Source organism: Panthera pardus, unplaced genomic scaffold (assembly GCF_024362965.1).
Source record: "Panthera pardus isolate Hobbes unplaced genomic scaffold, ASM2436296v1 HiC_scaffold_21, whole genome shotgun sequence".
Lineage (NCBI taxonomy): Eukaryota > Metazoa > Chordata > Mammalia > Carnivora > Felidae > Panthera > Panthera pardus.
Genome location: NW_026526777.1, coordinates 15,763,356 through 15,784,443, shown reverse-complemented (window position 1 = coordinate 15,784,443; position 21,088 = coordinate 15,763,356). Strand labels below are relative to the sequence as shown.

The 21,088-nt window shown below is 37.1% G+C and overlaps 1 protein-coding gene across 3 annotated transcripts in view; it reads right to left on the bottom strand.

The window, feature by feature from the left end:
* Positions 1–21,088, bottom strand: part of USH2A (usherin) — a 739,062-nt gene that overhangs the window by 228,823 nt on the left and 489,151 nt on the right. For all 3 annotated transcript variants that reach the window (XM_019465619.2, XM_053908979.1, XM_053908980.1), the window contains exons 41-43: positions 20,083–20,711; positions 9,160–9,494; positions 8,148–8,270 (exon numbers count right to left, since the gene is read on the bottom strand). In XM_019465619.2, coding sequence (XP_019321164.2) covers positions 8,148–8,270; positions 9,160–9,494; positions 20,083–20,711 — 1,087 coding nt within the window. The remainder of the gene's footprint in view (positions 1–8,147; positions 8,271–9,159; positions 9,495–20,082; positions 20,712–21,088) is intronic.

Genomic DNA, 21,088 nt, shown 5'->3' with positions numbered 1-21,088 from the left:
GACTGGAGGGAGCATAGCTCTGACAACACCTTGAGTTTAGATTCTTAGCTTCCAGAAATGTGAGAGAATAAATTTCTGTTGTTTTATGCCACCCAGTCTGTTTCTGGAAACCCCGGGAAACTCATGCAAATGCTTTCAGCAAGTGCCAAATAGTTGACTGGACCAAGACAATTGGAAAGATAATAATAACCTTTACTTAGTAGTCAATTTGTTTCAGGAATTTTCCACATGCATTAACTCACTACCTCACAATTACCGCATAAGGTGCTATTATGACAACTATTTTGAAAATGAGGAAAATAAAGCTCAAAGAGTTAAATCACTTGCCCAATTTGTCAAGCTGGTGAGACAGCGCAGGTTCAAGCCCAGACAGTCTGATTCTAGAGCCTGCTCTTTTAGCCATGATGCTATGCTGCCAACATAATAATGATGGTGATAATAATAGCAATAATAATCTTAAGGATAATCTGATCTGTCAATACTTGGATGATGTCATATGACTGGGGCTTGACCTTTGAGTTATTTTTCTGGCAGTGGGGATAGATTTTTTGCTTAGGTATCCCAACAGTCTCACCAAATTTCCTCTGCAACCACCAGTATGAATTTGCAGGATGGTGAGTTGGGGTTAAGAGGGTAGCAAGTCAGTGACAAAAGAATGAAACAAAAGCTAATGGCTCACATGGGAATTGAACCAGCGACCTTGGCTTCATTAGCTCTCTCCCTGAGTGAAATACTTTTAATTGTGTTTTACTTCATAAAATGGCTTAAAACAAATTTAGCTAGAGGCTGGATGCCTAATCTTCCCTCCTACAATATTTGAATTTTTCTTCCACATGTCTGTGCTATTATTCATTTAGTAATCTTTATGGCTTTAAATGGATACCATTTGTGTGATTCTTTTCTGCAAGTGGAATTAATATCATCAGGTGAATAAGTGATAAATGGTAAAAAATTCTGTAGGGCCTCAGTTTGTCATGTGACAATTTAAGCTATTTCATTATAATTTAGGTGTGGTAAAATACATGCTTTATATCTACACAGCAGAAATTGAGGCCATATAGATATATGTAACTGAAAAGTCCTGTTTGCAAAGCAGTATTTAGAATTTTTGAGTGAGACCTGACTCTAACTCAAATAATAAAAAACCTGCTCCATCTTTGAGGTAAGAAAACTAAGACTCTGAGAAGTTAAGTGGCTTTGCCTGAGGTTATACCATTAGTTAAGATGACTGAGAAAGCTGTACTCTCCTCAATTTCTAATATTAAATTCTTTCCACTATTTATTATTTTATTTAATTGAGAAATCAATAGGCATTTGACTTGAAGTTCATGCATTTGTCTTTTGCATTTTCTTTAACTTTCACGGTTAAGTTAAAATTTTCAGGATATAAGATCTTGGATTCTCTTACATGGAATACTAAAATACACTGTTTCCATTGGCATCCCAAACCTAATCTTTATGTTAGTTAATATAGATACGACTACGTGGGTCAGTTTATATTTTATCTCTTCGTGTCAAAAAAGAATGTATATATTAGTGTGCTTAAAGTGGTATTTTTTCATCTACTCAAGGTGTGTTATTTTTTAGATGGACCTACGTGTTGATTATTAACATCACATGCGATATGCCATTTCGTTAATAATAAGAGAATACTTATAAAAGAAAAAATGTTAGATGGATTGACATCATATACTCATGCAAAACATATGCATATCAACCAATTTCTTCTCCAAATACTAATCGTGTTCTCTAGGTATGTCTTGAAAAATGTACCATTTGAAACCCTGTAGCAAACAGCTTTTGACATCTGCAAAGTGAATGAACACTTAGAGTCTATCTGTAGCCAGTAAAACCAACTGTTTGGGGTCAACTTAGGATGACTGGGCTATTACAATGGTTATTCTCTAGGGGCGCCTGGATGTCTCAGTCGGTTAAGTGCCCAACTTCAGCTCAGGTCAAGATCTCATCGTTTGTGGGTTCGAGCCCTGGGTCTGGCTCTGTGCTGACAGCTTAGAGCCCGCTTCAGATTCTGTGTCTCCTTCTCTCTCTGCCCCTCCACCACTCATGCTCCTGTCTCTCTCAAAAAATAAATGAACATCGAAAAAATTAAAAAAAAAACCAATAGTTATTCTGTAAATCACTAATTTGTTTGAGACCATCCTCAAGCCCCTCCCTTCACCAAAGAAAACAGAAAATAGAAAACCTTGTTGTGTTGTACAAATGACTATGGTATTTTTCCTTGTAAAAGATAATTTATATTAAAAACTTATTTATGGAACAGTACTCATTTCAAGGTTCAGTTGTTATTACTCAAGTGAATTAGAAGGTTAGGTTCTGTTCAAATGCTGAAGCTTTTATGACCCCAGGAATCTGTTTATTTACAGAGTAGAAAATTGCATAAGTGAACGAATGGATATTTCATAGTTACTAAGGCATTCGGTCTCATAACTTTCAGGTCATATATAATTTGGTAGATTAGTGTCACAAAAACCTATCTGTCCAATAGAGAAATAAGCCCTACAGAAACTTTGGCAAGATGTTTCTTTTACACATTATACTGGTCTCTCTTGTTTGGTACATCATTTCGTTTATTCATTCATTTGTTCATTCATTCAGGAGTATCTGTTGAACACTCACAACATCCTAGGTGCTAACCATCATAACAAATGTCATATCTGTTCTCCTGGAGTACGTATGCTTTACAGAAATATATTTTTAAATGAAACCCCTAAAAATATGTTCATTGATTCCTTTCTCTTCAAACGTGTGTCAGAGAGAACATCTAATCTAACCTTATCCAGTCAGGACGTCTTCATAGAGGAGGTAACATTTGGGTTAGGTGTTGATGACAAGCACCATACTGTCCAGTGGAGACATGTGTCTAGTGGGAAGAATTATTCCATGGCAAAACGTGTGGAGGCTTGTATCTTGAAAGGGTCTGATGTGTTTTTGTAACCAATAAAATTCTTCAGTGCAGCCACAGAATGCCTCAGGTCGTTTTCATCAGAATTAAAAATGTGTCAACATTATTGATGTCCTAACAGAATTCATGTGTCAATATTGTCACCAGTATAAATCATGCTTCTGAAAATGCAAGCTATTCAGCCGCTTCTCCCACTAACTCTCTTCATATCTGCCACAAGCCAACGGATGCTCCAGTGCGGCATCACACGTGGGGGGATTATAGAAGCCAGCCGGCTGTTCCTTACATCCCCAAATCCTTTGTGGGGATGAACAAGTAAACCAATGAAAACGCGACACCGTTTCTACTGCTGAAATCTGCAGTTATTGGAGTATCTCAATGATGGTATCTACCTTTTCTTTATACCACTTGTGTGCTGTTTCTAAAAATGCTACTGAAGATTTCTTCTTTTGATATTGAAGAGTAATGCTTATCACCCTTGGAAGTTTTCATAATATGGTACTTTCTAGGTTGTGAAGGCAAGTTGCAGCTCTCATCTCAAGAGCCCATCTATATTTATGCTACAGAATGCCACACCTAAAATAATTATACTGTAATTTCTGGCTTTGTTGTACTATGCCATCATGTTAGAAGGAAATGCAAAGAAACCAGAATTTTTTTGTTTTTGAATAAAATATTAGGGGAAAAAATTCCTAGGACGAAATGCATTCTTCCGCATTTGGAGGCTCATTTTTCATGAGGAAAGGTTTCATATGATGGCACTTGGAAAAAGATAGCTTGAGGTAAATTTAGAACAATGAAAAAAAAATCTCAATGAGAAATGCACCGGGAGTCTAGTACTGTAATGTCAATGTGAAAGAGACACATAGTTGCTCATTTTGAATCAGGTACCTTGCTATGAGATTGCACACCAATACTCAGAAGTCGACTTTCATTCTGAGAGTCAACATGGACTCACATTTTGATATTAACAAAGAAAATAATAGGCTCTACCTCATGTTAGTATGCATGGGAGAAGAGTCTTCTTCCTCTCACCCTCTGTGTGTACAAAGTTAATTTTTACTTAACAGCTACAGCTTAAACATACACTTACACTACAGAAACAGGTGCCATGGAACCGGCCCAATCTTTCCATATTAGCAAAGCAGGACCTGTCAGCTATGTACACTTGATCTTATTGTGAAGGAGGGGAATGAAAAGTACATTCTTTAGAATATTATCCCCTAGAACCTACACCCTCTTTTAGGGCTTGAAACATTTCATTTTGGAAGGTTTCAAAAAATTAGAAACTACGTCAGTAAAATAGAAACTTAGATTTTGTGGTATATTTAGCCAAAGAATTTAATTTTAAAACACTCGAGTCCAACCGTTCTTTGAAAATAAGATGAATATTTAATTTTGAATACTTTCATTTAAAGATAAGTCAGTTAGTGGATCCTTGAGGAGTCACACGGAGGCCTCTTTTCTGACTGTCATTGTGAAAGAAAACAGACATTTATAAATAACATAAAGGAACAGGAGTTAGAACATACCACCCTTTATAAACTTAATCACAGCTAAGTTATTATAATCTACAAGTCATAATCTGTTATTTCTTATAACTTGTTCTTCCTACATCAAATCCAAAACAAAAAAGGAGGGCATGCCATCACTGTGTTCTTGGTAGTTTTGTTTGATCACTCAGAAAACAAGGCACTGCAAATCATGAGCGTGGGTTGATGCTAACAGTGAAGGAGGTCGCTGCCCCCTTTAAACCCTGTCGGGCTCACCTCAGCAGCATCAGATGATAACAGCATGTTTACCAGGCTTTCCAAGTGATGAAAATGTCAGGGAATCCGAAGTTATGGTTCCCCCAACAACCATAACTTGGCTGTTTTGCACTATTAAGGAAGGAAAGTTAGAAACTGACATGTCATATAAGCCTAGAGTTACTTGAGTCTGTCTACACAGAGCAAAATTCAATAATGAGGCAACTTGGATGTGTAAGTCAGACAAAATCACCCCTTACCCAAGATGAACATAAGAACAAAAGAATTTTTGTTTCAACTAAATTATCTAGGTAGTTAGCTCCAAATATTCCATTTGGTACATGGAGATATAAAGGAAAAAAAAACCCTACCAGAATGATTTGAATTTCAGAATATAATAACAATTTAGATAATTGCTATGCTTTCTATAGATCACACACACGTAGCTAACCAGAATATACCACTGACCAAGGGAATTGACCTTAATTTATATTTACACTCACAGATACATCCATAAAGGGATGCCCAGTGAACCTCAACTTAATTTTACTTTTTATATCAAGAGAAGGTCCATTTTTAAAGCTGATTCTAGATGTAGCTATGGTGATATCAGGTCAAGTTGGGAAGAAACACTTCAATGTTCCACTTATTTATGTATATGTAAGGTAAGAAGGAAATAAGGAATGGTGGAGTCTGAGGTGAATAGGAAATTTCATATTCTTCGTAAAGGCATTAGAATTCAATTACGCCCCCCACCCTAAAAACAGCCAGCCAAACAAGTCAGCAAGACAAATCAAAGCCAAAGGGTGGGGTCATTGAAGAGCTGCTAGACAGGTGTGTAACAAAGTGAGCTGAGGGCTCAGGTCCTCCCCTCTGCGATCTGAGAGGCTGCTAGTTTACCAGCAGGGGTGACGAACCCTGACTGCCAGCGGTCAAGGTGGGTAATGGCGACATCAACCAAAAAAGATCACTTCTTAACAGCAAAACAGTCACAGCCCATAGTGCCCACCAGTGGACTAATTTCCAGTTTTCTCTCAGAGTTTTGAGAGAAAACTCCATGGGCTAAAGGGGCCTCTAGCTTGGTTTGGACTTATAAAGGATATAAGGCTAAAAAAAAAAATTTCTCATAATGTGAAGACACACACCATTTATTTTTAATATTAAAAAGAAATGCATATTGTTTCTTATCACAAGCTGCTTACATGGGTCATATCAATTATTTGAATAAAAAAGAATTTTTTTTTGCTAGTCCTAGCAGAAAACAAAACAAAACAAAACAAAACAAAACAAAACAAAACACAGAACAAAAAACCCTTGACATTTAGCATTATGAGGCTAGTCAAAATACCTCCTCAGCACATTGGTTAGATGTATACTTCCCTTCTAGAAGCAGCTGTCAACAAAGTGGTTATGTCACCTTATGTTTCACTTTAATTTGTGGAGATTTAACTATATTTCTTTTCTTAAATCTTAGATTTGGACCTCTCATTAAAAATTCTTAAAGGCATCACTAAAATTCAATAATAAATGTTTGACTTTGGTCCAATTCTTTAATAAGTTTTCATTTCTTCTATAAAGAAACATTAACTTTCTGAGATTTATTCTCTTTTTCAGATGAACATCTCATGGCTAAACATCTGACTATAATGTTAAATAATCAAGTCCTATTTATATTGGAAAATGCTATATTTAAGGCACTTAGAGTTCACAGGTCATAGAAAGCTACTTTTCTATATGATTTCCCTAGGTAGTGTTGGTGACTATGCAGTTAACTGAGATGAAAGCAATTAATACGTGTACAGCCATGTCTGTGATGTGTTTTCCTCCACTAGAGTGTGAGGTCTTTGAGGGCAAGAGTTATGCTGAATTCACTTTTGTTTCTCATCCCCGTGCCTTTCAGCATATAGTAAGCAAGAAGAAATAATTACAGAACGATGTTGGGTTAAGTGAATAATGAACCCAAAATAGTGGAGAATAGTCTAGTGACCATGATGATTGAGGTGGACTTACAAAAATGGCAATTTCCTGGGGTTCACTCTATTGCTTCATCAGATTTACATATTGCTTCCCCCCAAGAACCTTAGAATATCTGTAAGGTTTTCCCCACCACAATCCTTTAAGATGGGCAGGGGATTTTCCTTGGTTTTATCCATTCCCCAAAGATAATAACACTACAATTAATATTCCTAAGGCACAGAGAAATGAAATAACTCACTGTTTACTGAGTTACTGTCTTCTTTCATTTAATAACCATCCGAGGGCCCACCACGTGCTGGGCAGGATGCTAGGGACTGAGGGTACGGGGGTCACCAAGAGAAAACCCTGCCTCACAGTGGATCTGACGATACAGTGGGGTGTCCAGCCAAGCAGCCAGGCCAGTACATTACAGTGACAATAGTGATATATGAGGGCGTTTGAAGGATACCTGAAAGGGGAAGCTGAGTCAGACCAGCAAGAGTGGGCAGGGAAGCCCACTTTCAGACCAAGATGTGAAGGGTAATCTAGTCAGACAAAAGGGAGAGGACGGCAATGGGGGGGAAGGTGAGTTAGCAAGTGGTCCATGTCAGAGGCACTGGAAGTGATGTTCATAAAGCTGGAAGGGAGCCCAGGTGGGGAAGGGGGGCGGGGGAGGCAAGGCCAGAGCTGTAAACAGAGTTCAGGGTAGAGCTAGTCAGTGGGGCATCCAGGAAAATGATTAAGCTGATAGAAAAGTTATTAAAAAAATGTATCTGAAAAGTGTTCATAAAATCATATTCGCGGGTTTTTTTTGTTGTTGTTTTGCTTTTGTTTTTCTTTTGCATCTGGTTGCATTGCTTGGACTCAGCAAAGCTGAGAAGTCATTTAATCCCATCCAATCTCCTCATTTTATAGACAACAAAAGTTAAGCCCAGAGAAAGTAGGTGACTTGCATAAGGTCACAAACCTGGCTCTCCAGCTCAGGGTGACACAGACCCAGATCTGCGGTTCCTCCCACGCACTGCTCTCTGCTGACATTGCCTATTTGCCTGTTTCCTGGTTCCTTTGAACCCTCGGTTGAATTCTTCCGAGTCCCAGGTGTGCTAAGTAAATAATTTTTGTGTGGACTGAATCGATTATAACAATTATTTTCCAGAAGTTATAGTAAACATGTTGTCAGTGCCCAGTCATTCCCCCCGTTTCGAATATGCTTGCTATTTCCAAACTCTTCAATTAAGTTTTCATGTCTTGCTGGAGCTGTGATAAAGGCAATAGGCTAAGGCTCCAACATGTACAAGTTTGACTTCAAAAGGCTTATTTTAAGCATACAGTTAAGATGGCAAACATTAAACATGCTGACCGTTGCAGTTCGATGATTAATGCCACAGATAATAACCGAACATGTTTTATTGCACAACTGATAACATGCTCACACAATGAAGACACTAAGATACTTTGAACTATTCAACGTGCCCAAGACTAAATGCCAGCATTTGTTTTTATAGTTTTTGTAATCTCACCTGCTAAGACCCTTATCTTCATAAAACCACTGAGTTCCTGAATAAATATTGTGCCACAGATTTAAATCTTCTGGGGGATTTGATGCAAGTGGTTGCTGGATTTTACGTCTGAGAAGCTCATATCTAAAGCAAAAGACAAGCAGAAACATCAGGATTATCTCAACTAATGTTATTACCAAAATTCAGGTTGTTTCATGGTACGAGCGTCTGGGGTGTGCATGTAAACGCAAAGAAAACATCTTAATTTACAATCACCAAGTTTTTTCCAGATAGTCATTGCCTTCTAGCTCAAGATTCACATATTCAATTATTTTGAAACAATCAGCTACATTCACATTTTACTATTATCAGTAAGAATGATAACATTTTAGATTTCTTCTATTTCAGATTTGCCAAAACTTTATCGCCAGTTTCACACAAAGTAGAAATACAAAATGCTTGTAAAGGTAATGATTTCCTAAGACTTCAACCCATCAGGGCTTTATAAATAATGATAATATTATCAACTTGCTGCTCTTGGCTAAGTGTCAAGTGTAGACTGTTAAAAAGCTATTTCAGAATCACACACTTCCCTTTCATCTTATCTGTGTCCCTGACCACATTCTTTACAAGTTTCCAGATAATAACACCATGCCAAGGAACTACTGTGCTAGCTTTGGAATTTTGAGGCGTATTTGTGTAAATGTATTATTTAGAACATGCATCAAATTTGCCTAACATATAATTAAAATCTATTCTGAAAATCAAGAGAAGGATCACATCAAAGATCGTTAGACAACAGTGATGGTTGTTTCAAGGGGTTTTAGAGCTTCACAAAACTATATTTTGATCTTGATGAACTTCTATGGCTCTATATAAGTCAAGATATGCAATATGAAATTGTATTCAAGTTATGAGTGGGGACATCCAATCAGGAATTAGTTCTGCATTCGTACATGAGTAAAAGTCTCTTTCCTTCCCTCCTTGAGACAAGACCGTAATAGAATCCAAAAGCACAGTCACTTTCTCTTACCTCAAATCAGGTCCGTTTGGTCTGGATGGTGGCTGCCATGAAATCCCAACATATGATTCACTTAGTGGAATCGCCAACAACGGGTTAATGCCCTGAGGTAGGGTGGGGTGGGTGGTAACATGGGTAGGTAAACTCTCTGTGCACCCTCCTAGGTACCCGTTACCTCCTGAACAAGCCACAATGGTGACAGAATAATTAGTGAAGGGAATCAGATGAGTAATTACTTGACTTAACACTGAGGAAGTAACATTGGTTATTGTGATGTGAGGGTCGGGCATGCGGATCTCATAGCTAAGCATGTCTCCATTTTGGATGAGTGGGGGTTTCCAAGTGACCTGAAAGAAAAGATAAATTTAGAATCAGTGTGACAACACAGGAACAGAGCAAGTGAACTTCACAAGGCCTAGAATTTTGCTCTGTCTTGTTTTCACTTAAGTCACTTTGTAAATGCCTCCTTTCGACTTAGCCTTTTGCACTAGACAGTAATGAAGGGTTTGGGATCAATTAGCAGTACACCAGGAACCAAATGAAATGCTGTTTCCTGGGTTTAGCTTTTAGTCGTGATACTTTCTAGGACTGTCAGACTAATACACACCTTGGCGATTCATCTCCACTGTGGGTGTTCTAAAGGACACAGAGCACACACATGGAGAAAATTCACACATCCACATGCATCAATGGGGCAGCGGCAGGATTTGACAGTTTTCTTGTTTACAGCTCAATTAAATGAAATATCAGAACTCCCTGCTTTGCATTGTTAGTGTGTACTCTAAATATGTAACTACCCTCTTTTTCTTTCTTTCTTTTTTTCCCTTTTTGGACTGTGGGGGTGGAGGACCATTCTTTGCATTTTCTGAGGATGCACAGTTGAGTTCCTGAATCTCAAGTGTGCATAATGCAAAAAGTAAAGCAACAGCAACTTCGATTGTCAAAGACAAGAGATAAGCTTTTAAAATGGCAAGCAAAGGATGATCCTATTTAACTAACACATGGACCTCAGCATGAGAAAGAAAGAAACATTTTGTGATGGGATACTGCATTGTTTAATATTCCTTTTCCTTTTTTTTTTTTTTTTTTTTTTTGGCTAAATTTTGTAAGGCTGTAGTGGTAACACACTCATGCTTTGAAGGTAAAAGAGCCCTAATAAAATGTACATAGGCCATTAAAAAAATCACTTTTTTACCTACTATTCTGGTTCATCTCTCATCATTGTCTTGCAATGTTTCTTAAAGTTTAGAGTATGTATTTCATCTCTTAAATAGACTGTATGCTTCTGGATGGCAGGGCCTAAATTGTATACCCATTTAATGTCATGCACGCAGAGATGGAGTATTATATTCTTTTCCTTAGCATACAGTTATTTTGAAAATTTAAAAGACAGATTTCCACAGAGTAATATGTAATGATATCCACATTTGTAACTCTATACAAAATCAAAGTCAGAAAGAAGTAATAGAAAAATTAGAATAGAGAAGAATTGACCAACATTTTCTATCTTAAATCAAAGAGAAAACAATTTCCTCCAGAAGGAATATCACCTGAGATTTCCAGAGGGCATTCTTACTGGTAAGTGGCAGCAAAGTGGGCTCCCGCCACATGTCAGTGGGCTAGTTGCTTGCTCATTGCTGTCCTCATTTAGAATTAACAATGGCCCAATACCTACTCAGATTTTACTACATGGTTTGAAATCATTGCTAATTTGAAAAACTTCTTGGAGTGGTCCATACTGTTTTCGGGTGGAAAGAAGTTTTAAATGTGTACCTTATGAGCATAGCAGATTTGTCTGGATGTAGAGAACATCAAAGAAACCTAAAGAGCAAAGGTTGTAGAAGAGACATAGGATTCTATTTGTTTTGTAGGTGCAGTGCTCTGTGGATTCAAAAAATGAGTCAAGGTCAAACTCAGGGGACTTCTTGATGCTTGTAACGTAAATGAAAAATGGAAGGGTTATGACAGCTAAATTCAACCTGACTGATACGTGGAATACCACTTTTTTTTTGCCTCTCGAGCCAGAACATTCTGAGTTCAGGTCAAGGTTTGGCAGCACTTGAAAGAATTAAAACTTAGGAGATCGTCTGTGCAGTTGAGCTAACAGTGAATTGATTTGGAAGTTGGTATTCAGACTGAGAAAAAGCACCCATAAGATAAAACTTGAATAAGATATCCAGAAGAGATTAAAAGATTTGATGTAATGATTCTGAAGACAGTCATTTGAAGATCTTTGGGGAAAAAATCCCTATTTTATATACTATAAATGTTTACATCTGAAAATAACCTATTTGTCTCATTTAAAAACTACAGAGTTAGGAAAAAAAAAACCTCTTTTTGACAGTAGTGAGTTGGAAGACATGAATCCACTTCTACAGAAATTTTTAGAAGGACTTTTATGTGAAGAAGACCATTGTTCTCATAGTTGGTAAGCTAACAGAAATGGTTTCTAACTTGGTTACCTTCCTGAAAATATCCCAGAACCATTATTAAAAATAAATGCATTCAAGATTTTTAAGTAGCCAGCTACCTAAATATTCTAGTCTATTCTTTCCTATGCTCAAGATCACATTTACTACAGTGCAGGCAAAAATGTATGAGACTGAAATTTTCAGTCTGCTTAATTTCCCATGTTTTTTTTTTATGTATACATTGTCTACAGGAAGGATTATGAAATATTGTTGCATCTCAGAAAACCTACATCAAAGAGCATGTTCCTGGCCTGAATAAACAAGAGATGCACTCTCTAAAACAAGAATTTTACACTGAAATCTTTTACATAGAATTATAGTCTCTTACTAGAAATATAATGTTTATTTACTACCCTGACCACCATAATTAATTATTTTAGTTGAGTGGTACATAATTGTTTAGATTTCTATTTTTCTGTTTAGTTATTATTTTTCAGAAAAAAAGAACAGGTGGGTAGCTGGTTAAGTGTTTAAGGAGCAACTGACTTGAACCAACTCTTTCAGATCCCTGAAGAGTAGCTTCCCTTAAAGAATCAAGGCACCTCCAGGGTGCCTGGGTGGTTCAGGTGGTTGAGCATCTGACTCTTGATCTTGGCTCAGGTCACGATCTCATGGTTGTGGGATCGAGCCCTGCATTGGAGCCTCAGTGTGGAGCCTGCTTGAGATTCTCTCTCCCTCTGCCCCTCTCCCCTGCTCTCTCTCTAAAATAAAATAAAATAAAAAGATTAAAATTAAAATTAAAAAAAAATAATTAAGGCACCTCCAAAGATCCCTACTGTAAGCAAAAATTTATGAATGCAGGTCAGTTGATTGGCCTCTGGCCTGAAAAAGTAACACAAATGAATATTGTAACTTTCTTCCTTTTTTAACTCCATCAAACTATATTTAAGAACTTTATGAAGATTTATGAAGATTGACATAATGGGTTGAGAATGGGTTCAGAATCAATGTCCCTGATTGGTGACCCAGACTATTCAACTGAAGCTGTGAGACTTTGAGCAAAATACTTAACATATCTGAGCCTCAGTTTCCTTCACGTCTACTGTGAAGAGACCATCTTTGCCTTCATGTCTATATACGGTTGCATAATTCTAGCACTAGTTCATACAACGTGTGAGTATACAAGGACCAAGGGTGTGGACCATTTGACTCCATATAGCAATTCCTCTTGACAACAGACTCCCCGGCAAAGCTTCTCTTACAGAACAAGGTGTATAATAAGTATTTGTTGAAATAAACTTAAATTTCTCTTTCAGAATATCATCCCTTTCTTTTAAACTTACATAAATTTGTACACTTTCTCTCATGGCAAGATACAAATCTAATATCTTAAATGAAAACCGACTGTTAATGTACAAATGAAAAGTGGGGTGTGGCCCTTTACCTCTGCCTCATCCCATGACCTCTCCATGTTTTTTGCTATTACATAGCATTGCTTTCATGATTGAAAACAAATTATTCACTTTTTATCCTATTGACATTTCCCTACTGCTAAAAACAATACTTTAAAATGTACATATACATATCATTGTATTTATTTTTATTGGATAGGTTAGCAAGAATTGCTATGCCAAAGGTGCATTATGTTTAAGTTTAATGATTATTGATGGATTACTTTCTGAAAGGTTGAGGTAATTCACTTTATTACAGAAAATGAAAGAAAGTGCCCATGATCTGTATCCTCAGAAACTATTAAAACTACCACTCTTTTTAGTTTCTGCTTATGTATTACTTATTATTTTACTTAGTTATTAATTATTACTTAATTATTTCTCCAATTAGTTTGCATTCTCTTTGCTTTTTTGTGAGCTATAAATATTTCCAAATATTATTGACACTTTACATATCTTCCTTCCTCTTTAAATTATCCATATTTTATACATTATTTTCTATTGAATTGTCTTTTAATCATAAATTATTAGAAAAGTAAATTATTAGAAGTTCCTTCTATGAGACATGAATAGACACTTTTCCTTTTTTTTAAAATTTTTTTTAGTGTTTACTTATTTTTGAGAGAGAGAGAGAGAGTGCGAGCAAGAGAGGGGCAGAGAAAGAAGGAGACTCAGAATCCGAAACAGGCTCCAGGCTCTGAGCTGTCAGCACAGAGCCCTATGCGGGGCTCGAACCCACGAACTGTGAGACCATGACCTGAGCAGAAGTCAGACGCTTAACTGACTGAGCTACCCGGGCACCCCTGAATAGACACTTTTCCAAAGGAGACATCCAGATGGCAAACGGATATATGAAAAGAGGCTCAACATCACTCATTATCAGGGAAATATAAATCAAAACCACGTTGAGATACCATCTCATGCCAGTCAGAATGGCTAGAAGTAACACCTCAGGAAACAACATATGCTGGTGAGGTTGTGGAAAAAGGGGAACTCTCTTGCACTGTTGGTGGGAATGCAAACCGATGCAGCCGCAATTGTACCCGTAAAACAGGGTGGAGATTTCTCAAAAAAATTAAAAATAGAACTACCCTACAACCCAGCAATAGCACTACTTTTGGAATTTATCCAAATGTAACAGGAGGGTGATTCATAGGGGCACATGGACTGCAATGTTTATAGCAGTGCTAGCAACAATAGTCAAATTATGGAAAGAGTCTAAATGTCCATCAACTGATGAATGAATAAAGAAGATGTGGTGTGTATATATACACACACACACACACACACACACACATACACACACACAATGGACTACTACTCGGCAATGAAAAAGATTGAAATCTTGCCATTCGCAACAACATGGATGGAAATGGAGGGTATTAAACTAAGAGAAATAAGTCAGTCAGAGAAAGACAGATACCGTATGTTTTCACTCATATGTGGAATTTGAGAAACTTAACAGAAGACCATGGGGGAAGGGAAGGAAATAAGTTATGAACAGAGAAGGAGGCAAACCATAAGAGACTCTTAAATACAGAGAACAAACTGAGGGTTGATGGGGTGGGGGGTTGTGGGGGTGGGGAGGTAGGCGATGGGCATTGAGGAGGGCACTTGTTGGGATGAGCACTGGGTATTGTATATAAGTGATGACACAGGAATCTATTCCTGAAGCCAAGACTACACTGTATGTTAGCTAAATTGACAATAAATTAAAAATACATAAATAAATAAATAAATAAATAATAAGTTCCTTCTATGTTATGGGGAAATAATCTATTATTCTATAATGTGTGTTACAGATTTTTCCCAATCTACCTCTTGGAGTTTAACTTTTTTTTTTTTTTAATGTTTATTTATTTTGAGAGAGAGAGAGTGTGGTGGGGGGAGGAGGGGCAGAGACAGAGAGAGGGAAAAAGAGAGTCTCAAGCAGGTTCTGTGCTGTCAGTGCAGAGCCTGATGCAGGACTTGATTTCACAATTCGTGAGGTCATGACCTGAGCTGAAATCAAGAGTTGGTCGTTTAACTGACTGAGCCACTGAGGGACCCACTTTTTTTTTTTTTTTTGGTGAGGGGGAGTCTTATGGCTTGTAGGAAACAAATTATTTTCTAGTTAAATATAACTGTATTTTCTTTTAAGACTTCTGAGTTTCTTTCTTTCTTTGTTTTTTCTTTAGAAAGAGCCCCCTAATCTTTAAATTATATGGAATTTTTCTTATTTTTTAAGATTTCTATTTTTAATGTTAAATTTTAAATTTAATTTTAATTTACTTACGATATAATGGAAAGATCTTTTTTTTTCTTACACATGGACTGTCAGCCAGTATCATTTTTGAAGCAAACCATTATTTCCCAGTGAAATAAAATGTTTCTTCTACAATAACTCAAGTTCCCATGTATACTTGTATCTGTGTCTAAAGTCCAGTCTGCTCCAATGATCATTTGTCTATTGTTATGCCAATACCATACTATTGTCATTTAGTAGATTTATAATAAGTGTAAATACTGAAGAAGATGTCACCTCGGTATACTTTTCTTCCATAACTTTCTAGAATATTTCAACTATTTAGTCTTCTTTATATAGTTAAAGATCATTTGATCCAATTTGAAACAAAACATTATTGGCATTCTGATTTTGAATGATATTAGGTGTATATGTCAATCCTAGAAGGACTGACATGTTGTGGAATTAACTCCTTCCATTTAGGAAGACAGCACGTTCTCCATTTGTTGTAGTGAGAAGTTGAGAACAGCATGTGCTCTTGGAACCACCATGGTGGGTAAGGCGACTCTTCTCTGTATGTAATCTTAAGCAGGTTACTTCATCTCTCAATTCTCAGTTTTCCTTCCTGTGAAATGGGGATAATAATAGTGTCTATCTGAGAGGGTTGGGTTAAGGACTAAATGAGAGCAATTCCTGGAACTTAATATGAACTCAATAAATAGTAATCATCATTATTATTTTGTTTTCTTCCATAAGATGTTATATAGAGATACATTTTATGGTTTGATTTAAGCAGACATCAAAGACTGGAATACTTCACAATTAGGTGATAATGGTGGTGAAGACTCAACTCTCTTCACTTTGGGTTCTTATCAGATTTGTTTGTAAATGAGCAACATTAAGAGTACACACCCAAGTAACACAGTGAGCAGACACAATCTGGAGGGCACTGTTGCTTCTTGTGACACACACAACACAGCTGGTCCTTCAGTGGTCTGAGCCCAGCAAGGACTCTACTACATGAAGACTGAGAACTGCAGGACTGTTGTCTTTTATTCTGCTTTAGCTGTGGAAAGTGGGGCTGCACCCACATCATCGCATTCAAGGAAGTTTGTTCATGACATCACATCATTACACAACTTAGTTATTCTTTTATTTATTTATTTATTTTGAGTAGGCTTCATGCCCAGCATGGAGCCCAACACAGGACTTGAACTCAGGACTCTGAGATCAAGACCTAAGCTGAGATCGAGAGTTGGATGTTTAAATGACTGAGCCACCCACGTGCCCCACAACTTAGTTATTTTTATGTTTTTTTTATTAGTCCTGTATCATACTCAAGACTTAGTGAGTGCAGCAATCTTATAAATCTTTTGCTCTTATAAAGTGAAAAGAATTGTGTCTTAATCACCAGCATTCTTATAAGTCAACTTTATCATAATCTGATTTTACATTGAAGTTTTGCTAGAAATGGCTGCTGAACTTTACAAATCCTTTTTCTGTATCTATTGATAAAAAATATATGACCTTTTTTCTTTGATTAGTTGATTAAGAAGTATGTTGATAGATGTCCTGATTTTGAACCATTCTGACGTTTTTGGAGTCAAGCCAAATTTGTCCTGGCGTGCCATTCTTTTAATATATTCCTTAATTCAATTTGCTAATATTTTATTGAGAAGTTTTGGACGTATATTCATATATGAAATTAATCTATAGGTTACTGAACTATCTATTTCAAGTATTGGTACAGCATTTACCAGCTTTATAAAATGCCATAAATGTTCTTAAGTGATTAAATACCAAATAAAAGTGCATGGTTTTCATTTTTTAAATAATTTTTAAAAAATGTTTATTTATTTTGAGAGAGAGAGAGAGAGTGAGTGTGTGTGCATGAGTGAGGGCAGGGCAGAGAGAGAGAGAAACTCAAGCAGGCTCCACCCTGTCTGTGTGTAGCCAACTCAGGGCTCCGTCTCGTGAATGGTGAGATCGTGACGTGAGCCAAAATCAAAGAGGCTGACGCTTAACCAACTGAGCCACCCGGGCATCCCTAACAACTTTCACTTTTTCAGATAACCTCTGTGACATCATATATTATTTCTTTTCTTTATAATCAATCAAATACAATGTTAAGAATTTAATTTTGGGGGTGCCTGGATGGCTCAGTAAGTTAAATGTACGACTCCTGATTTCAGCTCAGGTCATGATCTCACAGTCATGGGATCGAGCCCCATGTCTGTCTCAGAATGGAACATGGACCCTGCTTGGGATTCTCTCTCTCTCTCTCTCTCTCTCTCTCTCTCTCTCTCTCTCTCTCTCCCCTTCCTCACTTGCACACACGCTGTCTCAAGATACATAAATAAACGTAAAAAATATGATTTTGATATGCAGTGTGGTCTACAATTTTCTCTTCTCTAAGCTCGAATCTATGCCAAGTCATACCACACCTTTTTACACTTATTACTATGTTACCTTGTTTTCTAGTTGGCTGAAGTAGGTGGAGTTTCCCTTGCTTTTCTGGTTAGACCGTGACTTCTCACTGGCAGCACGGTGTAGCAGTGAACAGAACACGTGGCACAACACGGCAAGAACTAAGGAGAAATACCAATCCATTCCTGTTCTACCCCATCCTATAGGCTGGTGTTCTTTCTTCTTAATCTGTTTTTTTTTTTTTCCTTCTCCTAAGTCCTTGTCACTCTGGGAATGCCAATATTTATTTGTGTAGTTCTGTCTAAAATGCAAGCTCCGTGATAGTAGGGATTCTGTTTTGGTCTCTGGTGTATTCTCAGTACTAAAATAGGCACTCATGCAGGTGCGTTATTGCTCAATAAATGTTAGCAGAATTGAAGCTATTATTAGTGCTGTTGCTGTTGGTATTATCAAAAATTTCTTTCACCTAATACTCAGAATGACTCTCCGTGGTAAATGGTGAATGAATTTTTTAACCAGTGTACTAATGACGATACTTCTCATTAAGATTTTATGTATATGCCATTTTAACTTTTAAATATATTTTACACAAAGAAATCACTGTATTGCAGTCACATGCCTTTGTGTACCAGATAAGCCACATCACCAGAAGATGTACTTTGGCAATCTTAAGATCTTCCTGAATATAATGTGAGTCGATAATAAATACTGAAGCACAAATATGTCGTTTTAATATTTAAATACATATCATCCTATACTAGATTTAGTCGACTATTCCTAAAGCATCTCTTCATGGTTACCTTTTGATTTTCTAGTTGCAAATAAAATGAGAATTAATAAAAGGTGTGATTTTTTTTTAAATTAGCATTAATATGCAGTGGCCATATATTTCAGGTACCTATATAGAGACTTTTAGATTCCTGACCTGGTCAGCGTGAGCCTGGGAAATTCAGCTTCCTAGCCAAGCTAAATAAATTTAACTCTAACAAGTGGACAAGCCATGTACGTTATTCCATTCCTGGATAAGGTTACAAAATGAAAAGTTGGAATAAAAAAGAAAGGAAGAAGAAAAAGCCAGGCCATTAGTTTTGGATACCTTTGATCATTATCTACATACGCTGAATCAAGTAGCCTTGTGCATGGAGACATTATTCTTCTGAAAATATTTGTTCTTTTTAAAGATCTGACTAGTTATTAAACTTTTGTTATAAAGAATCCAGAAAAACGTCCATTTCATAGCTTTGCCTTTGAGAAGGGACAGTGTTTATGTTGCATTATATTGATTGGTAATGCTACTGACATCGTGCAAAATTCCCTCAGGATTGTAACAAAAAGTTGTTTCTGGAATGATTAATAACTCTAGGTTTGTTTGGGATTTTGTTTTGTTGTCTTGTTTTTCTTTTGAATGAAGAACAACTCTTAAGGTTGCTCAGTTCATATGAGAAACATAGTATATCATATGCTTCAAATTAATTTCCTTTTTAGCGTATTATCAACAGAATTCTACACACATTTGATATTGCTTTGACCGTGATATTGCTTGGACCAGCCTCTTCTTGAAACTAAAAAAGGCTTTTCCAAATAGATTTTAGTTTGTAGGTCAAATTAAATTTCTTCAACAATTTACACTATTTAGCAACACCTAGTGTTTGCTTTTGGTGGGGGAGAGAGAACACACAACATAGATCCAAGGAATAATCTCAACAGATGAACTTTGCTGTTATGCAAATATCCTTTGTTTTGTGCTCTGGTGAGCAAGCTACTGTACCAATGCTTTTGGCAGTGGTACAAGACTGAATCCATGGAAGCGTGTGTGTATTTACACAAAAGAGGCTTCTAAGCTACAGAACTCCCTCCTGTTTGGTTACACTAATTTCCCTTGAATGAAGTTTGTATGCAAGCCAAAACAATGGTAGTTATCCTGTCCTCTAGAGTTCATTCCCAGTAGAATGAAGTGAATAATTGAACACTTTCTAGATAGCCCAGGAATGCGCTATTTTTATTCCTTTCCCCATCATTTTGATTCTTTGATCATTAAAAAAAAATCAGAATATGGATAATTGGAACTTTTGTTAGCATGCTAATCCATTCCTCCGCATTTCCCCATCTCTTCTCATTTTCTGATCTATTTAAATCTGACGTGGTGGTTAAGCTAAGCATCCCATTGTGGCATTCAAAGTATTTCAGGTGTGTGAGGCAAATGGAAGCATCTCGACAATATAATTGAGGGGATACAGGGAGAAATGAAAAACTGACATCGAATTCAAGATAGTTTGGGCCAAAGGCCAAAACCCAGTTTTTTCAGTGAATGCCTAAAATGGCAAATGTATGCGTTTTGTCAGTAGATGGCTCTGTTCAACACGGAGTCAATCCAGGGTAAATTCCTAAGTCTGCAAAGGAGACAGAACACTCAGTGTCTTACCTCAGCTGAATCAGGTCCTAGCACATGCACGACAGGTGGCTGTACCCCAGCAGGTCGTGAGGGTCTTGTGGTCACTGCTACCCAATCACTGCCGTTCGTACCTCCATTAAGAGTGCTCATCAGTACCCTGTATTCATATTTTGTCCATGGGCTGAGAGCAGAAGTCTTGTCAATAAACCTCATGGAATGACTTCTTGGGAGAGTCACCAGGGTAGTAACTTCTTCCTCCCCTTGGGCTCTTCTGTCAATTGTGAAGTTCTCCACTAAACCGTTGGGGTGAGTAGGAGGTTGCCAAGATATAATCACAGATGTTGGGGTATCAGAGAACAACTCTGGACTTGGGATACCTTCTGGTGCATCTGGGAGTGTCCAGACAGTCTGGGACTCTGGTGAGAGGGAACACCCTTTTGAAGTACAGGCTTCCACTTGAAACTTATAGGCAGTATATGGGCGTAAACGGATCACCGTGCAATTAGTGACATTTCCAGAAGTTTTCCGGTAGAGATGACCGTGTTGGTAAATGTTATAATGGGTAATGACCCCATTGGGCTTTAAAGGATGTTGCCAGATGACTGACATCGTTCTTGACTTCACGTCCAGAAGAACTGGAGGGTCCATCGGTCCAGGTTCTATAAAGTAGAATAAATTCAAGAAGTGATATCTCTCGGAAACTTCCCACAGCTTCTCAAAATGAAGTTAAAATAACCCTCCTATCAAGGTATGAAATTCGTCAATTGGCAAAGGCCAGTTAATAAATAAATAAATGTCATAAAGACAAGAACCCTGACTGCTCATAAATGTGCAAGATGTACTCGTTGGATACTGCTGAACTAAACTGTCATTTTCCTTTCTAAGATAACTTCATTAAAATCATTTCTCTTTATTAAAGCTAATGATTAAAAATATCAGGAGGGCTTTTCTGAAATACAGATATTATTAGAGAAATATACAAGAGGGCTATGGTAAGCAAAGTTCCAGCTTCACCACATTTTTCTAGAGCCCCAGT